The 22,329-nt window shown below is 37.4% G+C and overlaps 1 protein-coding gene across 3 annotated transcripts in view; it reads right to left on the reverse strand.

Annotated features, from left to right (window-relative positions):
• Nucleotides 1–727: 727 nt before the first annotated feature.
• Nucleotides 728–22,329, reverse strand: part of MTSS2 (MTSS I-BAR domain containing 2) — a 251,462-nt gene continuing 229,860 nt past the window's right edge. For all 3 annotated transcript variants that reach the window (XM_053702330.1, XM_053702322.1, XM_053702313.1), the window contains exons 12-14: nucleotides 17,660–17,821; nucleotides 17,031–17,196; nucleotides 728–11,561 (exon numbers count right to left, since the gene is read on the reverse strand). In XM_053702330.1, coding sequence (XP_053558305.1) covers nucleotides 10,777–11,561; nucleotides 17,031–17,196; nucleotides 17,660–17,821 — 1,113 coding nt within the window. In that variant the 3' untranslated portion in view covers nucleotides 728–10,776. The remainder of the gene's footprint in view (nucleotides 11,562–17,030; nucleotides 17,197–17,659; nucleotides 17,822–22,329) is intronic.

Consider the following 22,329-nt stretch of genomic DNA (forward strand, 5'->3'; position numbering starts at 1 on the left):
AAATGTTGGCCACGCTAAACATTAGCTGGTAATTCTGTTTTACCACGGATTGTACACTTCCTAGCACGGACCTGCGATCAATAGCGCTCCACTTGTAATCTGGACCCTTATTGGGCTAACAGTCTTTGAAATGCTGATATATACATTTGTGTCTATTGTTATGCTGTTCACTACATATATCTGTGTGAGGTTCTATAATTCACCTCCATTACCAGAAACCTGCTCTGTATTTCATACAATTCTGTGTGAGTTGGATACAGGAGATCATCATTGTACTGTACTGTACTCCATTCCTTTTGCAATGTTGGGTTAAAAAGGAACATAAAACTTTTTTCTTTCATGATTGAGAGCGTACAATTAAAATCAAAATCTGATGTACTTATATTATCAAATATACTTCATTTTCATTGAATTCTTTGTTGAAGACAGACACACTCCTGAGCCTACCTTGTTTTCAACAACATATACCAAGAGGTTGAAGTAAATTAGAGAACAAAAGTATTTTTTTTAAATGTATGCTTCATCTTAATCATGAAAGGGAAACTTTGGGTTTCATGTTCCTGCTCCACCTGAGAACGCTGACCATATCACTTTTAATACTGTCAGCTAATTACTGATCAATTAAATAGGCTTTCCATTAATCGAGGTTTTCCAAGAAAGTCATTGATTAGAATAGAGCTATACTCAATACTTTTATGAAAAAACACAGCAGAAAAAAAGAGAACAATTATTTGTACAGTACAGATTTTATTAATACTGGATGTTCACAGTGCGGAGTTATCAATCAGCGCTACTCAGAGCAAAATCAAAATATCCAAAGAAATTGTTAAAAAATAAAAAAAAGGCATGAGTGAGTAATATAGGGAAGGAGGTTTGTGGGTCAAAATAAATTAAAAAATAAACAGTTAACAGCAAAAGCAGAAAATTTTAGCACAATTGAAAGACACATTAAGACGCCAATCTTTGATTTATGGAATTGGTGAATTTTTTTTACATTTTTTTTTTTTTTTTTTACATCTGTACAAAATGAAGTGAAAATATATGGAAAAAGGAGCATACAGCTTTGTTTGCCCTGTGCCAGAGGATACAAAGTCAAGAGTTACAAGGATGTGACGGGACACACGCAGACACACATATCCAGTGTAAGAGGGATTCTCTGTACAATGACAACAGTGCTTTGTGTTATAGACACACACAGAGGGAGATTATATAAAGGGAAGCTGATAAGAGCATCCAATTCTCTGCAGAAATATGGTTAGAAAAAGGGAGCAAGAGAACATAAAAGGAAGAGGGAGGAGAGTGTATTGTGCTTGCATTTTATATATCTTGGTACCTTACAATTTCTGCTCAAAGGGATGAACTAAACCACTAAAGTTAGCTCCTAAATACTTTTGTTGTACAACCTTAGAGTGCACTGTGCACCATAACACACTTATGTTCACTTTGGCAGTGAAAGAGGGTAGCCTTAGGTTTTAAGCAAGGAAGTCTACCCTTTAATTACTTAAGAGCACACAGAACATTTGTAAGTCACTAAATTTGTGCTCTAAAAAGTGTAACAGGCATAATGTGGATGGCAGTATCCTTGGCTATAGATAGTTATGTTAGTCTACAATTATCCTTATGGTGGCACTTGTCAAGTCTAGAGGAGCACTACCCTTGTGTAGTAACTGACGTATATCATCTTGTCACACAATCCTCTTAACCCATATATTGTCTCTTCCCTTTCTTCCTCTTTATCTTAACTGCCAAAGTTCATCTCTTGGACCTCCAAGAGACTGCAGTATTTTATCAAGTCCATACAACTTCACCTTTGTTAATTCTGTCTTTCTATAACAGCGCTTGTTATTTTTTTTTATCTTTATTAACCAACACATAGGTTTTAAGTGACCAGTCTGTAAAATGTAGTCATTTTTTAACCACAATTATAAGACACATTTAGATTACAGGTTTGGCACCTTTTGGGTTCCAGTTAAGGAAATGGTATAAGGCTCATTCATATCCCAAGTTTACCAATCTGTGGTACTGCAGCATTGTACACCCTGCAATGAAATGACACTAGTCTCTTCGGACCCACAATTTATATCCAACATTTGGGAGTCCAGAAAAAAATATTTTTCCTTCAAATGATCGACATTACTATCTTTGTTAAGGCCTCATAACATTCATCTACATTTGTGCTGCAGAATGAAATGGAACCAGCTAAACTGTAGAGAATGTGAAAACTTATACCCTATATCTTACATGTAGGGCAAAAGTGTGTCTAATAATCACTTCATAATGCTTGCCTGTATCTTCAAAGGGACACTTACATGCAGTCTCATTTTTATTTTAGGGGGTATATACCCCTTATTTATGTAAAAAAAATATTATGTTTAGATTTAATTGCTAAGTGCTATGTGTCTGTCTCTGAGCAAAATGCATTAACGTCTCTGTTATGTTTAAATTTCTTTAAACTTGGAGAAAGAAGGGCTCAACTTGAAACTGACAAAGCTTAACAGATTGCCCTAAAAGATGGTACCCACCCAGGGTGCAGTCTCTTTTAGCCCACTTGTGCCTTACACAGAGCGGCACATTCCTCCAGTATATCAGTCTGAGCCTATACAAAAGTATAGTGCAGACACCATATAGCAGTACAAATCTTTCTTTAGAGATCTGCCTGATAACACCAGACCTACAGGCCTTTAGCAACCTCTTTAGTTGAGCGGCAGCTATCTCCCTGAGCTGAGCTACATTTAGTTACCCCCATCGCTCTTTGGCTCGGATAGTATCACTCTTTGGCTCGGATAGTATCGCTCTTTGGCTCGGATAGTAGGGCAAATTATTCTCATCCTCTCCAGTTGAGAGCTTCTCTTTCCTAGTTCTTGTATAAACATTGATGACCTATGTGTAAAAGACTATTGATTATTATTATAATCTTACAGAAATGCTTATCACTTTAATTTACCTACAACATTTCCCAATTACTTTTATTTTGAATTTTGTAGAAATGCAACAATAAGCTATGATAAAACTTTTCAAAAGGATCCGAATACACTCCTATATTTAAAGACTCACCAGACATCAATTCACCGGGGAAAAAAACATATTCTTCTCTCACAATAGTATATCAAAACTCATATCATGGGCACTGTTAGCACAATTTCTGTGAAAGTAAAATTAACTTTAGTCCCTATAATTTAATTTGGCGATACTTAACAAGTAATTCCCTTCCATGTGTGTGCTGGGATGTCACAGAGTAATAGAATTACAAAGCTATGAGGGTACGATAAAACCTAGATTCATTAAAGATCACTTGTGGACTGTTACAGTAAGGTCTGTCAGTCTGAAAGATGGTTGACAGGAGTGAAAATGTGACATTTAAAACCGTATCTCACTAGTTAGATTGCATTTAGAAATTAAATTTTTAAACTATTATACTATTTTGTTTTTTTATCATATTCTGTATAAAATGGGTCTTAATGATATTCTTAGGACATTTTTAAAGTTTTCACACAGTTCTTAGAAAATTAATAAAGACTTAAAGGGACACTCAATCAAAATGAAACTTTCATGATTCAGATAGAGCATGCCGTTTTAAACAACTTTCCAATTTACTTCCATTATCGAAATGTGCACAGTCTTTTTATATTTAAACTTTCTGAGTCACCAGCTCCAACTGAGCATGTGCAAGAATAAGTGTGTATGCATTTGTGAATGGCTGATTGCTGTTACATGGTACGTGTATGCATTTGTGAGTGGCTGATGGCTGTCACATGGTACAGGGAGAGTGGAAAAAGACATAACTTTTAAAATTGTCAGAAAAAAAATCTACAACTCATTTGAAGTTCAGACTAAGTGCTATTGCATTGTCTTGTTTTCTTGCATTTGTTGATTATGCAAATCTACTGTGTTGACTGGTCCTTTAAGCAGGTCTCACAGGTCTGTCTATTGTGATTTTTTTGCACGGCTGTCTGACAACAAGGTCTAAAAATAATGTATTTAAAGCTAGAAATGAATACAAAATAAAAGGACATTGTAGTCAACTATTGTTTTTATTTTTTTAATTTAAAAGAAGCCATGGAAGATTTTTTTTTTGTCATGTGCGCATTCTGCTTTTTCAAATGCATAATATAATATTTTTTAGTACAATGTCCCTTTAAGTTGAACTGAGAACTTTACATTTGAATCTGATTTTCTTCAAAAAGAACAGGGTTAGCAGTGTTGGCTGCCTCACAGGTTCCTATAAGAATCAGCTTTCTATAGAGCCCCATTATGTACTATGGGATGCAGCTCACCAATAATAAGGAACTCAATACACCTGTCTCATTACATTCCTTAGTGACTAATGGCCTAATGATAAAAAATGCACTGATATGGAGATAAAACCACATAACATTTTTGGTTGTTTTTTTTTTTGAGCATTATATTGTAATGTTTATGTATTTTAATTACTTCCAGAACCTGCATAACTAGATAAACAATAATCAAGGTCAAATTTTCCTTTCTAAAATGATTAAAGGGACCTCACTATACTGATGAGACATTTTAGATCATCTCACCAGAACAGAGATATTTAGATCTGCAAGGCCAAACAAATAGTAATTTATTTAGATCTAAGGAATGCACATAGAATATATATTAAACAAAAATATATAAATTTCCTCATCATGTTGATGACATCTGTTTGTGCGTAAGCTTTTTAAATAGAGCATACAATTTTAAACAACTTTCCAATTTATTTATATTATCAAATTTTCTTCATTCTCTTGTTATCCATTGCTGAAGGGACAGCATTGCACTACTGACAGGAAGCTGAAAATATCTATTTAGCCAATCACAAGAGACAAATGTGTGCAGGCACCAATTAGCAGCAGCTCCTACTAGTGTAGGATATGTGCATATTTATTTTTTAGCAAGGGATATTAAGAGAACGAAGCAGATTTGAAAATAGAAGTGAATTTAAAAGTGCCTTAAAATGACATGCTCTGAATCATGCAAGTTTAATTTATCCCTTTAACTGTGAATGATTTTTAGTCAAATAGGTTGTAAAATATTATGTCTTCAGTGCTTCTTGTTAGTAGGGCAATGACAAAGAACATGTATTAATAAAATGTGATTTTAGATTTAAGTTATTTCATCACTTTATAATAGAGTGACTTCTAGTAAAATGTTGGTAGGAATACTCAAGAGCTTTTTAGTTGATAAAATAAGTTAAAGGGACATGCAAATCACTGCAACAAAGGGAATTATTTAAACAGTTGACAGGTAAGAGCATAAAAAAGTACATATCTGTCAGAATTTCTCATTTCCAGTGTTTAAAATGAAGGCATATTTGCCCTTGGTGCTTTTTATTGCCCATAAAAACCAAGACTTATGTGAATTATATTATCATTATGTAGCTGATATATAATTCAAAGTAATGGGGCTTTTTTGTGGGCAGTGGAAAGCACTGAAGACAGATGTGTCATAAATATATTTAACCACTGCAAAGGAGATGTTTTGATAGGTTAATGATTTTGCCCATTGTTACTTGCCTGTGATCTGTTTAAAAGGTATTTTATGACCCATTAAGATATGCTCCAGTATTGCAATAACTAAACTGAACAGAAGGAGTCAGTACAGGCCCTCATCAAATTTGAATTCTATTAATAATCGAAGGGAAAAAGAAATGTATTTGGGGTCTTGGTGTTACAAAAAAGCCCCTACCCATATCTTGGCACAATATAGGTCATCTTTAGATAACACAACAAAAACTTTAATCCACTCACTTGACCTTCTACTTGACTCTCCACACAAGTCCATCTTAGAATTTTCAGTTAGATTCATCCACTTGACATACATTTAATTCGTCCTCACTACTCTGTCAGGAAATACACTGGAAACTCATATCTTCCAGGATTAAATTCAAAATGCTGTCTTTAACTTACAATATCCTTAATAACGTTGCACCATCCTCCTCTTAAGTTTATGTTTTTTTTCTGCACCAACCCATCCCATTCCTTCTGTTTCTCCTCATCATTCTTGTCCGCAGGATTTCACTCATACCAGTCCTGGGTTTTCATCACTACCTCAGTCTCCTCTGCAGGTTTCATAACTTTAGAAGCCCTCTAAAAATTCACAGAATTTATTCCCCAACAACAGAAACAAACCATACAAACAATACTGACTTCCACATAGCTCTTGCTTCTCAACTTAGTCATATTTTCTTCTTTTCCCGTTTTAAATTCATCTAACAGTATATGTCCTTAATCAGAAACTAGCAGGACATGTTGCTCTGTAACAAATTTTTAAAAATGAATGTTTCACATAGATTAATTAGAGTTAGTTATTTACATAAACTTTGATCTAACAAATGTTGGGCCAAGGTAAATCAATGACCCCCATTTTCATTATGAATGTATATATGTATTAGGCTTTTTTAAACCTTTTACTGCTTTGTCAAAATGTTTTTTATTTTTTTTTATGATATTACCGGTAAAAAAAACAACTAAAATTTAGAGCTTGATAATAATTTATGTGAAACAGTCGTTACATAGATCAATCAAGGAGCTCAGTTCAGATATTACCTGTCTGCATGGAAGATTCTAAGTTTTATGTATGAGATTTCAATACATTTTTAGTTTCAAAGTTACTAAACAAACATTTAAAATCAGCTAACTCGTTTTGCTGGGAACCGCCTTTATATCCATTCATGTTATGTGTCTAATGTGAGAGGTCTAGGCATCAGAACTTGTAGAACTCTGATCTTGTCGCTAAATTGTCTACAAAGTAATAGCCCCATATACCTCTTATTGGCACGTATTGAATCCTGCTTAAGCCCACTAATAAATATGCTGTGAAGCCACTCCTCAGTAGTGAGATACATTTTTCTATTGTTTAGATTTCTCTTTATCATTCACTGTAATACTTCATGTAAAACAAAGTAATTATTTAAAACCTGCTGTATCTTTTACAGCTTGGTATAGCAATATATGATGCATTGTTCCACCTATCCAGCAGGTGGTGCTGTAATGACATAGCCTTTGGCTCAGCCAGTGACAAAGTAAAAATATTCTCTCTGGTTACACTTAACTCCCCACTCGTTTCTACTAGTAACTATGTTAGGGGGAAGGAAATAATGTTGTCATTCATACTTTTGCAATATATAGTTTTCATTTTACTTTTGTGATTTATCAGATTTTAATAAGATATCTCCAGTGCAAATGTAATCTTCATTAAAAATGTTGTCTTTATCTTTATGTAGGACACACTAATCTGCCTCTCTTTGGGGAATATTTATGCTTTAAGAACAGTCCTCGTGCTGCATTCAATCTGAATAATTCATATGAAGAAATTAATTTTGTTACTATTCCTTAATTCACTAACACTTTTATAGACGATGATGCCACATTACAAGAACAGCCTAAAAGTAACAAAGACTTGGTTGTCTCAAAGAATAACCCACATTATGTTTCTTAAAAAAAAAAAGCCATAGAAAATTGCATTCTTGTAACATTTTCATAGTATAACCTCAATGGATTTCTTCCAGTCAGCCTCAGTTAAAGGATATCTTGACACATATTTGTTGCTTTACTCTATAGCAGGGGTGTCCAAACTTTGCTCTCCAGAGGTTTTGGAACTACATTTCCCATGATGCTCAGCTAGATAAAATGCTGGCTGAGCATCATCGGAAATGTAGTTCCAAAACCTCTGGAGAGCAAAGTTTGGACACCCCTGCTCTATAGGCTAGGTGAGAAACAGAGGTCTGTTCAAGTTCCTTGTAGCATTAGTGCTGCATAAGACCAAAGCAAATTGTGCATATCCAGCAGACTATCTTCTTGGCAGTTAGTTCAATGGGCTTCATCATGACTGCATGCTACATGTGTAAACAAGGGAAAAGGGACATCTTATTACAACAAACTGACCCTTCAATGCCTCAAAGACCATTCTAATCAGTAAGAAAAATCAGTGCTAGATGACATGATAGATACACAGAAATAAAGGAATATTCTTGAGGAAGTCAGTATAAAATGTGAGAGGCCTCTGTGATAAATAAAAGGCATAATGTAGACAGCTAATCAAACAGCTCTGATTCCACTTTGGAGACCATTAAACTGTGATGGTTCTCCTTTGAGGATATAATACCAATAAATCCTATCAAATCAGAGCTTTCATTGACATTATCACATTGACATTATCACACATAAATTGACATGCGTTTTTTTGTCTCTAAAGACCAAGCGAAGTCAGTGAATATACATCTCTGATGTAAGCATTGGAAACAAGATGGTGCATGTCATATTGTGGTGCACGTGTAAAGGGTGATTGTGCCTGGGGTCTATGTAAGAAGGATGCTTTGATACATGACATTATGCACTTATGCAAATAATTTTTATCTATAGATTAAGCAATCACAGGTTCTGTGTCAGGTCAGATAGAAGAAATACATGAAGCACAGACAGGGAATATACCCCTCTCCCCCTCAAATATACTACTAGCTATGTTATGGTTACAATTCATTGGGGCACCCTCCTTTGTATTAAGGTTAAGTAGCTTTAGCTCACTGTACTTTCATTTGTATTGCATTAATTGCACTTGATAAGTCACAAGCAAGTAACACATAAATAAGGGATATGGACAAGGAACTAGTTCATATTCCAGAATGTAGTAACATGGCCTTGACATCCTGATTAAGTGTAAGCAACATACAGTTGTACAGGCTATATACTCTTTTTTATAATCATTGTGCCTACCAGAACTTCATACCAGGGTCTATTGTCACTAGGCAGAAATATCTGTGTTGACCCAGAGTTCTACTGGCAATTGTTATTCTGATCTGCTGTTGTATAAGTTGTTAAACTATCACACATGCAAAGTATTATCAATAAACACTGACTGAATTGGGGTTCCTGCCTAATCACTCATTCTGTTTCTCCTTTGTACATCTGTTCCCTAACTAGCCATCCTGTAAAAAGGTTTGGTAAAATATAATCCAAAGGTTTTCTTTTATCAGCGGGGCATCTCCCTCCTGTGGCTCATGTTAGTAAAGATCCAGTGATCTGACACACACCTACATCACACCGCTGGGAAGCAGAGCTTGAAAACACTGAATAAAATATTATTTTAAAGCATCACAATAATTTTAACTAAACTTTAAGCAATCCTATGAATCTTGGACTACATTTTTTTTTAACTGGAAAATTATCAGTTATTAACTCACTGATCTAATTCACCTCTAACCCCCCCTCCCATTTTGTAATATATTTTACTTACAATTTAAATTAATATGAATGCATTTCTAGAGCCGCTTTTGTACATAGACCCCCAGTAAATGGTGTGTGAAATAGCAGACTGTGTTCTTAATAATGTGCATGGAAAGTAATTTGTTCTTTGTGCAATATAAATGATTATGAAATGTGGCCAGTGAAACTGCACGTACATATATGGGGTCATAGATACCATGCAACAGCTTTTCTGAAAAATATCCTTTCACTATGAAAAAAAATATTTAATGAGCTGATATTATTCTGCAACAAACAGCTGCAATGAACATAGACCTTTGTGAAAATATGTCTCCACTTACAGCAGTATTTTATAAGAATAAACTAAGGCCTCTAAAGCAAACGTTTTTGACAACATTTAGTAAACTGGAAACAATAAAAAAAATGAGGAAGCATTTTAAAAAATGGCAAACATCTTTAGCACCATTGATGTAAATAAAAAAAACTAAGCCCCTATGGAAACCATATTTCCTGGCATGGACACGCCCCCTCCATAGATTTCTGACCTATCAAGGACATGGTTTGGCAGGGAACTCCCTGAGCTATCAGTCAGTAGCCAGCCAGCACAGCTAGTTAATATTTTAGGCTTGAAATGCATGGGACAAATACAAATACCAAAGAATGTTCAAATACAAAGCAAAAACTATATAAATATACATAAAGGTCATTGTGCAAGAAAAACTCAATAAAATAATTGATTTAAAAAACTATAATGGCTTGTATCTCTGACACGCAACGGGTTGAAGTAGAGGTGACATTTTTTTAAATTTATTTATTAGTTTGCTTTTCAGAAGAATTCAACATTTTGCTTTACAGGCACCAAAGGTTAATTTATCACATAAATTCTCTTTTCTGAGATAATATATTTTGAAATAAAAATTTGCTTTTTATAAATACTATACCCAGATAAACGCGTAGAAAAATACTGAAGGAATCTCATTTCTAATGATTCAAAATAGAAGTATATTTTTACAGCTGACAATAAAATGTCACTATGTTCATTACAAGTATGTTACAGGAAATGTCAGGTGAGGTGAAATCCTTTTTTATAGCAAATTGCATGGCACCTGTGATACATGTATGGCCATAGTCATTAAGATGATAGATGTAAAATGCCTTTTACGTTTAGTTGTAAGGGCTTGTGTTCACTTAGCCATTATGTCAAACAAGGATTTTCACCATATCAAAGGAGGCTGCAGATATTCCCCATAATGCATCTTTTTGGTAAAGCATCACTATGAAGCATGACAAACATTGTGCTATGATGTAATGATACCTAATAATGTATTAGCACTTGGTATATAATATATTTTTGACATGGCCTTGAATGTAATATGCCTCTTCACCATGGATGGGTTACACGTTACACTTTTTCAGTCACTGAATTTAATCCTTTTAGTATTAGATGCACCTGCATAGGAATGGTTAAGTGCCCACTGGTTTCTAGATCTGCCTTCCCCTTCACACAGTATTTGACATTCCAAACTCTCCCCTCCCCCTTTAGAGCACCATCCTACTACCAACCCACATGCCCAAATCACAAGATGCGGGGTGCGGACCGGTCATTGGTCAGGGTCCGGCGTAACCGCACCCCTCTGCGTATAGATGCAAGCATGTCACCTGCTGGGGGTTCTGATCTGGAACCTCCACCTGTTGGGGCAGGATCTTGACCCCTCTCTGGAGCAGAAGGGAATGGAAACTGACCATCCCCTAGAGCATGAGCCCCTGCTACAAGCTCACCAATCTTTTCCACTAAACTATGTCTGTTGGCAGCCAATAGCCCTCCTCCCATATCCTCCTCATCCCCCACACCACCTCCATATACAGACATTTCTCCTGCACCCCCCCAGGCTGCATTAGGCAAGCTGAGCCGTTTTGGTGATGATTTAGCATAGTCAAGGGGGCTGCCATCGTCCCCTCCCATATAAAAGACACACTCTTCACTCCCTACACGGGAGCGTCCTCCTAGTCCCCCTCCAGGAGAATCTGGCACTGTAGGGGTCCTCACTGGCACAATTGGAGGGCGGCATGGAATGGGGCCTGCATTGGACAGGGTACGCCTGACAGTAGGTTTGGTGGAAGGTGTACGACGAATTGTTGCGACACCAGGAGTGGAGCCAGCTTGTGGTGGTGGTGGTACTGTACCACAAGGAGGCGTTGCACATGGCAAACCAGCTGTAGACGCTGGACGCTTTGTCTGCAGCATACGTCGGTAATTCTGTGCTAGGCTGCTATTGCGTGGGACAGTGGAAGATCTGTCAAAATCACCAGATCCATCAGCTTCAGCATCACCATTTACTGAGTAACAGTCATAATCAGACCCTGTGAAATGAGAGATCATAGTCACATAAGTTAGGTCTAAAAATTGTTGAGTAAATAAGAGTTGTCTAAAAACTTAGTCAAACAGCACTAACCTTCCCAGCAGTTACACTTCTCACAGGGTGTAACCCAAAAAGACCAATATGCTCAGCAAAAAAAGAGATTGTGGGAGGCGCCAACGGCAGTCTGTTAACTATAATCACTGTTTAAAAACAAATATACCCAATAGGTTAATTCCTATGCAAGAAAGTTCAAATTCTGCTTATTGTTCAATAATTTATTGTACACAACGTTAATAAATTCAATATATGCAAATTATTACATCCAATATATAATAAGCATTTTCCCGTTTATTTTTAAAGGTATAGTGAATAGAGATATTATGACACCGGTGTCGATAGACTTTTAATTAAGATTATGAAAGATTAGTTGTTTTTAAGTATTTAATTTTTAATATTGAATTTATTAACGTTGTGTACAATAAATTATTGAACAATAAGCAGAATTTGAACTTTCTTACATAGAAATTAACCTATTGGTTATATTTGTTTTTAAACAGTGATTATAGTTAACAGACTGCCGTTGGCGCCTCCCACAATCTCTTTTTTGTTGAGCATATAGGTCTAAAAATTGTATAGTCATCAAGAATTTCCAAATTTCATGTATTTTTATAGCTAAAAATTGGGTGGACACACAAAAATAGCACTACAAGAAGCAGTATTTCCCTTGGTCGTTTATTTTCAACTTTGTTGCCACAGTCAGTAACATATTGTGAGCACACAAAACATATAAGTTTGAACTGATTAATTATAGCCTTTTTCAATCAATCAGTCAAGGATGACATCCTATACTATAGGTTTGCATTGTTTTATAACTCATTCGTTTGATTCCCAAATTTATTTAGTTTATGGCAGATAAATAAAAATAGCCTTGCATACGTATTCCCCCTCTTGTATACTTCCACATTTTGTATTGTTACAAAATAAAAACAAAATTTATGCTTACCTGATAACTTATTTTCTTTCCTGGCATGGAGAGTCCACAAATCCATTCTAATTACTAGTAATAATTCAACTCCTGGCCACCAGGAGGAGGCAAAGAACACTCCAGAAGAAGCTTTAAGTATCCCTCCCATTTCTCATAATCCCCAGTTATTCAGCTGAGGAAATCCGGAAAGAGAAGAGGGACACCAAGGGTATAGAGGTGACTGAAGTTTAGAAAAGTAAAAAATAATAAGTTGTCGTGAATTTAGACAAGGGCTTGTTGTGAATTCTCCATGCAAGGAAAGGAAATCATTTATCAGGTAAGCATAAATTTTGTTTCCTTTCCAATGGCATGGAGTGTCCATGAATCCATTCTAATTACTAGTGGGAACCAATACCCAAGCTAGAGGACACAGAATGGAAAGGGAGGGAGAAACAAGACAGGCGGACCTAAACTAAGGGCACCACCGATTGAAGAACCTTTCTCCCAAAGGAAGCCTCAGCTGAGGCAAAAACATCGAATTTGTAAAATATTGAAAATGTATGTAATGAGGACCAAGTAGCCGCTTGCAAATTTGCTCCACAGAAGCCTCGTTTCTAAAGGCCCAGGAAGAAGAAACAGCCCTAGTTGAATGAGCCGTAATCCTCTCATGAGACTGCTGCCCAGCTGTCTCATAAGCCAAACGAATGACAATCCTCAACCAAAAGGAAAGAGTAGTTGATGTGGCCTTCTGGCCCTTACGTTTGCCAGCAAATACTACAAAAAGGGCTGAAGATTGACAAAAATCTTAGTAGCCTGGAGATAGAATTTTAGAGCACAAACTACATCCAGGTTGTGTAACAAACGTTCATTCTGAGAAGGATTAGGACACAAAGAAGGAATGACAATTTCCTGATAGATATTGCAGTCCGAAACCACCTTAGGAAGAAATCCCAATTTGGTACGAAGGATTGCCTTATCCACATGAAAAATAAGATAAGGGGGATCACACTGTAGAGCCAAAAGTTCTGAGACTTTACGAGCAGAAGAAATAGCTAGCAAAAACAAAACTTTCCAAGACCACAATTTAATATCAGCAGAATGCATAGGCTCACACAGAGCCTGCTGCAAAATCCGAAGAACAAGATTAAAGCTCCAAGGTGGAGCAACAGGTTCGAATACAGGCCTGATTCTAACCAGGGCCTAAACAAAGGACTGAACATCTGGTAAGTCGGCCAAACGTTTATGTAATAGAACAGAAAGGGCAGAAATCTGACCTTTAAAAGAACTGACTGACAAACCCTTCTCCAAACCATCCTGGAGAAAAGACAAAATACGGGGTATTCTCACTTTACTCCAAAGAAAACCCAGAGATTTGCACCAGTAAAGGTATGTGCGCCAAACCTTATGGTATATTTTGCAAGTAATCAGCTTACAAGCCAGGATCAAGGTGTCAATAACCTTTTCAGAAAAACCTCATCTAGACAAGACTAGGTCTTCAATCTCCATGCATTAAGCTTCAGAGAATCTAGATTTGGATGGAGAAAAGGACCCTGAAGTAGAAGGTCCTTCCTCAGCGGTAATCTCCACGAGGGAGAGGACGACATCTTCACCAGGTCCGCAAAACAAATTCTGCAAGGCCAAGCTGGAGCAATTAGAATCACTGATGCCTGATCTTGTTTGATACAGGCTATCACCCGAGGAAGGAGGACAAACGGAGGAAATAGGTAAATCAGATCGAAGTCCCATGGAACCGCTAGGGCATCCACCAGAACTGCTTGCGGGTTCCTTGATCTGGCTTGTATCTGGGAAGTTTGGTATTTAGACGAGATGCCATCAGGTCCAACTCCGAAACCCCCCCACTGGAGGGTTATCATTGAGAATGCTTACGGATGAAGAGCCCATTCTCCTGGGTGAAAAGTCTGCCAACTCAATTAATCTGCTTCCCAGTTGTCCACACCTGGGATGAGAATGGCTAAAAGGTGGCAGTTGTGAGACTCTGCCCCCAGAAAAATGCAAGAAACCTCTTCTATCACTAAGGAACTCCCTGATGATTGACATAAGCCACTGATGTGATGTTGTCCGATTGGAATCTGATAAAACGGACCGAACTCAGATGAGGCCATGCTATCAAGGCATTGTAAATTGCTCTCAATTTCAAAATGTTTATTGGGAGGACAGATTCCTCCAGAGACCAGGTCCCCTGAGCTCTTAAAGGGTACCAAACTGCTACCCAGCCGGAAAGGCTGGCATCCATAGTCACAATCTCCCAAGATGGTCCCAAGAAGCACGTGCCTTGAGACAGATGATCCTGACAGAGCCACCAGAAGAGAGAGTCTCTCACCAGGTTGTCTGGGACTATCCTTTGAGAGACGTCCGAATGGTCTCTGTTCCATCTGCATAACTGTAGAGGTCTAAGATGAAAGCGAGCAAAAGGAATAATGTCCATGGAGGCCACCATGAGACAAATTCCATACACTGTGCCATTGAGGGACGAACAGATGACTGAAAAAAAAGGCAGGCGGAAAAAAGTTTGCACTTTCTCACTTCTGTTAAGAAAATCTTCATTGAGATTGAGTCTATGATGTGCCTAAAAAACAGACCCTGGTATTTGGAATCAAAGAACTCTTGTCCAGATTCACCATCCACTCGTGAGAGCGGAGAATCAATAACAGAAAATCCGCCTGAACCAAGATATCGTCCAGGTATGGCGCTGCTGCAATTCTTTGGAACCTGGCCACTGCCAAAAGAGCCCCTAGAACCTTTGTAAGGATTTGGGGAGCTGTCGCTAGACCGAAAGGAAGAGCTACAAACTGAAAACGTTTGTCCAGAAAGGCAAACCGAAGATATTGAAAATGATCCTTGTGGATAGGAACGTAAAGGTAAGCATCCTTCAGGTCTATGGTGGTCATGAACTGACCCTTCTTAACTAAAGGGAGGATGGAACGAATAGTCTCCATTTTGAAGGACGGAACCTTGAGAAATTTGTTAAGGCTTTTCAGATCCAAAATAGGTCAAAAAGTTCTCTCTTTCTTGGGAACCGCAAACAAATTGGAATAAAATCCTCGGCCTTGTTCTGCCAGAGGAACCGGAACTATTACTCCTAGAGAGGAGAGATCCCTAACACAATTTAAAAATGCCTTTTTTTTCCTGGTTTGCGGATAGTCTTGACAGGAGAAATCTGTCTCTCTGAGGACAAGATTTGAAGACTATCATGTATCCCTGATAGACCACTTCCACCAACCAAGGATCTGGAACATCGCAAATCTAAGCCCCCTACCTCATCCGGTCTCGGATCGGGGGCGGATCCTTCCTGCTGAATTGTTCTTAGAAGTAGGCTTTTTGGACTAATAAAACTAACACCCAGTGCATGCCAAAAAATATATAAATCTAACTGCTGCGTTCAGAGTACATAAACACTAATGCCTCCACATCTCCCTGACAGCCTCAGTCCCTAAAGTTGCATAACATAACGTTACATGCAAACGTTTCATACACAAGTGTCCTGCAATACTGCTCAGTTAAATCCCCACATGAAGAGATTTATAAAGATCGTCCCCTGGCTCCATTTTATTTTGTAGAGAGGTAAAACCTAAAATGTGCTTGAGCCTTCTAAACCTAAGAAGGAAAACAGCACTTACCTTGGAGCTGCAGCTGTGGGGCAGGCACAGAATCTCAGGTCTGACAGATCCAGACGACTTCTGACAGGGACCTGGAGAAAAGAAAAAGCAGAGTAACCAACCCTGGTTTTCCATATCCTTGCTTGCAGGGAAACTACCCATTAAAGGATAAATAATTAATATTCTTCAGAGCACCATCTTCGCTATAGATATACGAAGGCAAAAAAAACTGGGAATTATGGGAAGTGGGAGCAATACTTACAGCTTCTGCTGGGGTGTTCTTTGGCGCCTCCTGGTGGCCAGGAGTTGAATTCCCACTAGTAATTAGAATGGATTCGTGGACTCTCCATGCCATTGGAAAGAAATTAACATCGGTTTATATTCTATTATTCTTGTTTAATTAACGTTTTGCAAATTTTTAGGTATGTTCTGTAAATCAAATGGTACATAGCAATTAAAATCCATTTTAATATCAGGCAATAACACTAACAAAATAAGTAAACATCCAAGAGGAGTGAATATCAGCCTATGCTGCATATTTATCAACTTTTATATTTCAATCTATCGAGTACCTAAAAGTATTCTCATCTTACACTGAAGCAATTTGTAACTGGATTACCACTTTGCAGTCAAATATGGGGACAAAAAAATAGTGATTTGGGAAGTGTTACAAGCCGGCTACAATGTAAAGTTGGTCATCTACATTTTTAAAATCTGTTTAGCAATTATGATCTAATTAAACTTTTAAAACCCTCTGCTGACAGGGCTGACTAATCTACTAAATTTGATTAAAAAATTTTTTCTTCACAAATCTTTTTAGCTGCCAGCAATTATCCAAATGGATTTTATTATTAAATAAGGCCTTGGAAGTTGCCTATATTGTGCTTACCCTGTGAGGGTATGGTGTCTTCAGAGCAGGAGGGGGTTGTGGTCTGTGTGCTGTAGCCACTGGAGTACTGTAGGGAGTCACGACTGCTCTTCTGGTGCTCTAAACTCAAACCACGGGTTAAAACCATTGCAAGGTCACTGGCTGCTGGAGAGACCTCTTCTCCGTGCTGAAAAATAAAAATAGCAACATAACGATGGGAGCATTTATTTCTGTTCATCAATTAGGTCATAGTTGTTAATCCTTTTCCTCTAATAAACAAATTAATATTTAATATATAGAACTTATTGACAATTGAATTAATGGAATTGGTTGCATTCTCATACAGAACCTTTTTTTGTAAAAAAAAAATAATAATAATAAAGAAATATTAGTTTACTCAGACTGTGTGAAACAAAAAGCAGCTTATTGAGATATTATTAACTATAAGGTGCACCTTATAATATTTTAAAGTGTTTTAATATATATTGTGAAAATAAAGTATACATTGAATTTATTTAATTTGTGTAGTAGTTATGTTTTAATATATGGTAAAATTGTATTTATAATTTATTACCAAATAGAGAATAGGTAGAGCTGTTTGCAGCGCACTCTGTTTTATCCTGTATTTCATTTACTCAGACTGAGCCTACCTTGGCTGCAATGACAGCAGGAGACATGCGTGGCCTATAGGGATCCTCAGTACTTGGATAACCTGGGCCTAGTTCTGCTTCTCGAAGATGTTCCACACGGTCTTTCCTGCGCTGAAGGGAGCTTGCAGGTGGTGTTTCATATGGGCCAGAGCGGGACCAGTCCTTTGACAGGTTACAGTTAGTGAGTAAAATTGTTCATAAAGGTTGTGTACCAATAACTTATTAAAAACATTTGTTTGTTTTTTTAAACCTTGTTATTTTAAGGGAAATGAAACCAGTGTTATCAATAGTAGAGTAATATGTGTTTGTATTTATGAAAAGTTACATAGTAGCTTTATGTCCCAGTCAGGCTTCCATAGCGGAACACTAATGCAGAATGAAAAAAGTTTTATGCTGAAGTGGCAGGAACCTTTAACATTCAGAGGAGAAAGATTGTCACGGATAGTTCAAGGAATTGTGTTCCCAATATTGTTTGAAATATATTTTAGTAAATGCAAATTTTTTGTATTTCATTAAATTATACTACTGGAGCACATTTGCCGTTTACTTTTATCATTATATTTGCTTCATTCTCTTGCTATCCTTTATTAAAGAGCCATCTCTGGAGCAGCAATGCACTACTGGGACTTAGCTGAACACATCTGGTGAGCCAATGACAGGAGGCATATATATATGCAGCCACTAATCACCAGCTAGCACCCAGTGTATTGTTGCGCCTAAGACTACCTAGGTATGCTTTCCTACATAAGAATACCAGGAGAACAAACCAAATTAGATAATGGAAGTAAATTGAAAAATTGCATCCTCTATTTACATTACTGTCCCTGTAACATTTCAATGAAGTGATAACAGAAGTGATAACTTTGTAGGTGTAACACAGCTTTTATTGTCCGAATATAGATTCTAGCATTGCAGCTCTGTCATTTTTGTGCTTGGTTTTCTAAACCATTCTAATCCAATAGAAAAGCTGTTGTTTGAATTTGTAAAACTACACAAATTAGTAAATGATAATACTGCAGAATCTAGTTAAACACATAAAAAAATAGCTAAGAAACAGGGGTACCGCAGATTTTTCAAGGAGATTGTCCCATGGATGTTCATAGACATAGAAAGAATTCTACTGGATGACACGAAAGTAAAACACTGTAGCTAATTTAATCATGAAGAGGACAACTGATATTTGTTGATTGTAGGTTGTTTCACTTAACTGTAAAATTAACTAAAAGGCACACTGAACCCAATTTTTTTCTTTCACGATTCAGATAGAGCATGCAATTTTAAGCAACTTTCTAATTTACTCCTATTATCAAATTTTCTTTATTCTTTTGGTATCTTTATTTGAAATGCAAGAATGTAAGTTTAGATGCCCATTTTTGCTGAACAACCTGGGTTTTTCTTGCTGATTGGTGGATAAATTCACCCACCAATAAACAAGCTCTGACCTGGGTTCTAAACCAAAAACAAATAGCTTAGATGCCTTCTTTTTCAAATAAAGATAGCAAGAGAACGAAGAAAGTTTGATAATAGGAGTAAATTAGAAAGTTGCTTAAAATTGCATGCTCTGGCATCTACTTATCAAGCCGTTAACCGCAAATATGCTGGAATTCCGCAGCGTATTTGTGGCGAGCCTGATTCGCCTTAGTTATCAAACCCTACAGACCGGCAAAAGTAGAATTTTCTGACGTAACACACAGATCGATGCTTACGTCACTACAGATGTTCCGAAAGCAAATTTGGCACTATCTGACTACTTTTGCTAGTTAACAAAATTCTACCAGGTACGCTCGCCACTATTCCGGCCCTGCGTACCTGGTTTTCAATCCGCCGCCCTGGAGGCAGCGGATATCATAGGAATCAATGGGAGTCTGAAAGCAGCGAAAGCTCATGTTCGCTGCTGCCCGATATCCCATTGATTCCTATGGTAATGTTTACACCTAACACCCTAACATGTACCCCGAGTCTAAACACCCCTAATCTGCCGCCCCCTACACCGCCGCCACCTACGTTATACTTATTAACCCCTAATCTGCCGCCCCCTACACCGCCGCCACCTACATTATACTTATTAACCCCTAATCTGCCCCCCTACACCGCCGCCACCTACATTATACTTATTAACCCCTAATCTGCCCCCCTACACCGCCGCCACCTACATTATACTTATTAACCCCTAATCTGCCACCACTATATTAAATTTATTAACCCCTAAACCTAAGTCTAACCCTAACCCTAACAGCCCCTAACTTAAATATAATTTAAATAAATCTAAATAAATATTCCTATCATTAAATAAATTATTCCTATTTAAAACTAAATACTTACCTATAAAATAAACCCTAAGATACCTACAATATAACTAATAGTTACATTGTAGCTAGCTTAGGGTTTATTTTTATTTTACATGCAAGTTTGTATTTATTTTAACTAGGTAGAATAGTTATTAAATAGTTATTAACTATTTAATAACTACCTAGTTAAAATAAAGACAAATTTACCTGTAAAATAAATCCTAACCCAAGTTACAATTACACCTAACACTAGACTATAATTAAATACAATTAAATAAAATTATCTAAAGTACAAAAAAATCCCCCCACTAAATTACAGAAAATAATAAACAAATTACAAGATTTTTTAAACTAATTACAGCTAATCTAATCCCCCTAACAAAATAAAAAAGCCCCCCCCCAAAATAAAAAAGCCCTACCCTACACTAAATTACAAATAACCCTTAAAAGGGCCTTTTGCGGGGCATTGCCCCAAAGTAATCAGCTCTTTTACCTGTAAAAAAATCCCCCCCCCAACATTAAAACCCACCACCCACACAATCAACCCTACTCTAAAACCCACCCAATACCCCCTTAAAAAAACCTAACACTAAACCCTTGAAGATCACCTTACCGGGAGAAGTCTTCACCCAACCGGGCCGAAGTCCTCAACAAAGCTGGCAGAAGTGGTCCTCCAGACGGGCAGAAGTCTTCATCCAGACGGCATCTTCTATCTTCATCCATCCGGCACGGAGCGGCTCTATCTTCTAGACATCCGACGCCTTCTTGAACAATGACGGGTCCTTTAAGTGACGTCATTCAAGATGGCGTCCCTTCAATTCTGATTGGCTGATAGAATTCTATCAGCCAATCGGAATTAAGGTAGGAAAAATCCTATTGGCTGATCCAGTCAGTCAATAGGATTGAGCTTGCATTCTATTGGCTGATTGGAACAGCCAATAGAATGCAAGCTCAATCCTATTGGCCGATTGAGGACTTCGGCCCGGTTGGGTGAAGACTTCTCCCGGTAAGGTGATCTTCAAGGGGTTAGTGTTCAGTTTTTTTAAGGGGATTTTGGGTGGGTTTTAGAGTAGGGTTGGTTGTGTGGGTGGTGGGATTTAATGTAGGGGGGGATTTGTACTTTTTTTTACAGGTAAAAGAGCTGATTACTTTGGGGCAATGCCCCGCAAAAGGCCCTTTTAAGGGCTATTTGTAATTTAGTGTAGGGTAGGGCTTTTTTATTTTGGGGGGCTTTTTTATTTTGTTAGGGGGATTAGATTAGGTGTAATTAGTTTAAAAATCTTGTAATTTGTTTATTATTTTTTGTAATTTAGTGGGGGGGTTTGTACTTTAGATAATTTTATTTAATTGTATTTAATTGTAGTTTAGTGTTAGGTGTAATTGTAACTTAGGTTAGGTTTTATTTTACAGGTAAATTTGTCTTTATTTTAACTAGGTAGTTATTAAATAGTTAATAACTATTTAATAACTATTCTACCTAGTTAAAATAAAAACAAACCTGCCTGTAAAATAAAAATAAACCCTAAGCTAGCTACAATGTAACTATTAGTTATATTGTAGGTATCTAAGGGTTTATTTTATAGGTAAGTATTTAGTTTTAAATAGGAATAATTTATTTAATGATAGGAATATTTATTTAGATTTATTTAAATTATATTTAAGTTAGGGGGTGTTAGGGTTAGACTTAGGTTTAGGGGTTAATAAATTTAATATAGTGGCGGCGACGTTGGGGGCGGCAGATTAGGGGTTAATAAATGTAGGTAGGTGTCGGCGATGTAGGGGGGGCAGATTAGGGGTTAATAAATGTAGGTAGGTGGAGGCGGTGTAGGGGGGGCAGATTAGGGGTTAATAAGTATAATGTAGGTGGCGGCGGTATAGGGGGGCAGATTAGGGGTTAATAAGTATAATGTAGGTGGCGGCGGTGTAGGGGCGGCAGATTAGGGGTTAATAAGTATAATGTAGGTGGCGGTGGGCTCCAGGAGCGGCGGTTTAGGGGTTAAACAATTTATTTAGTTGCAGCGGGATCCGTGAGCAGCGGTTTAGGGGTTAATACATTTATTAGAGTTGTGGTGGGCTCCGGGAGCGGCGGTATAGGGGTAAAACAGTATAGCATAGTGTGGGTGTTTAGTGACAGGGTACCAATAAAGCTGGGAAAAGCCGAAGAGCAGCGAGATCGATGACTGTTAGTTAACAGTCCGCTGCTCATCGCCCTGTACTTGGTGCGCAGCTTTTTGGTAACTTTGGAGAGTGTATTCAGGTCTGTGGCAGCGATGTTAGGCGATCTTAGGCGAGCGTATTGGTGCCGTCTAATGCAAGTACGTTGACGGCTTGATAAGTAGATGCCTCTATCTGAATCACGAAAGAAAAATTTCGGGTTCAGTT

The sequence above is a fragment of the Bombina bombina genome, chromosome 1 (genome assembly GCF_027579735.1).
Source record: "Bombina bombina isolate aBomBom1 chromosome 1, aBomBom1.pri, whole genome shotgun sequence".
Classification (NCBI taxonomy): domain Eukaryota; kingdom Metazoa; phylum Chordata; class Amphibia; order Anura; family Bombinatoridae; genus Bombina; species Bombina bombina.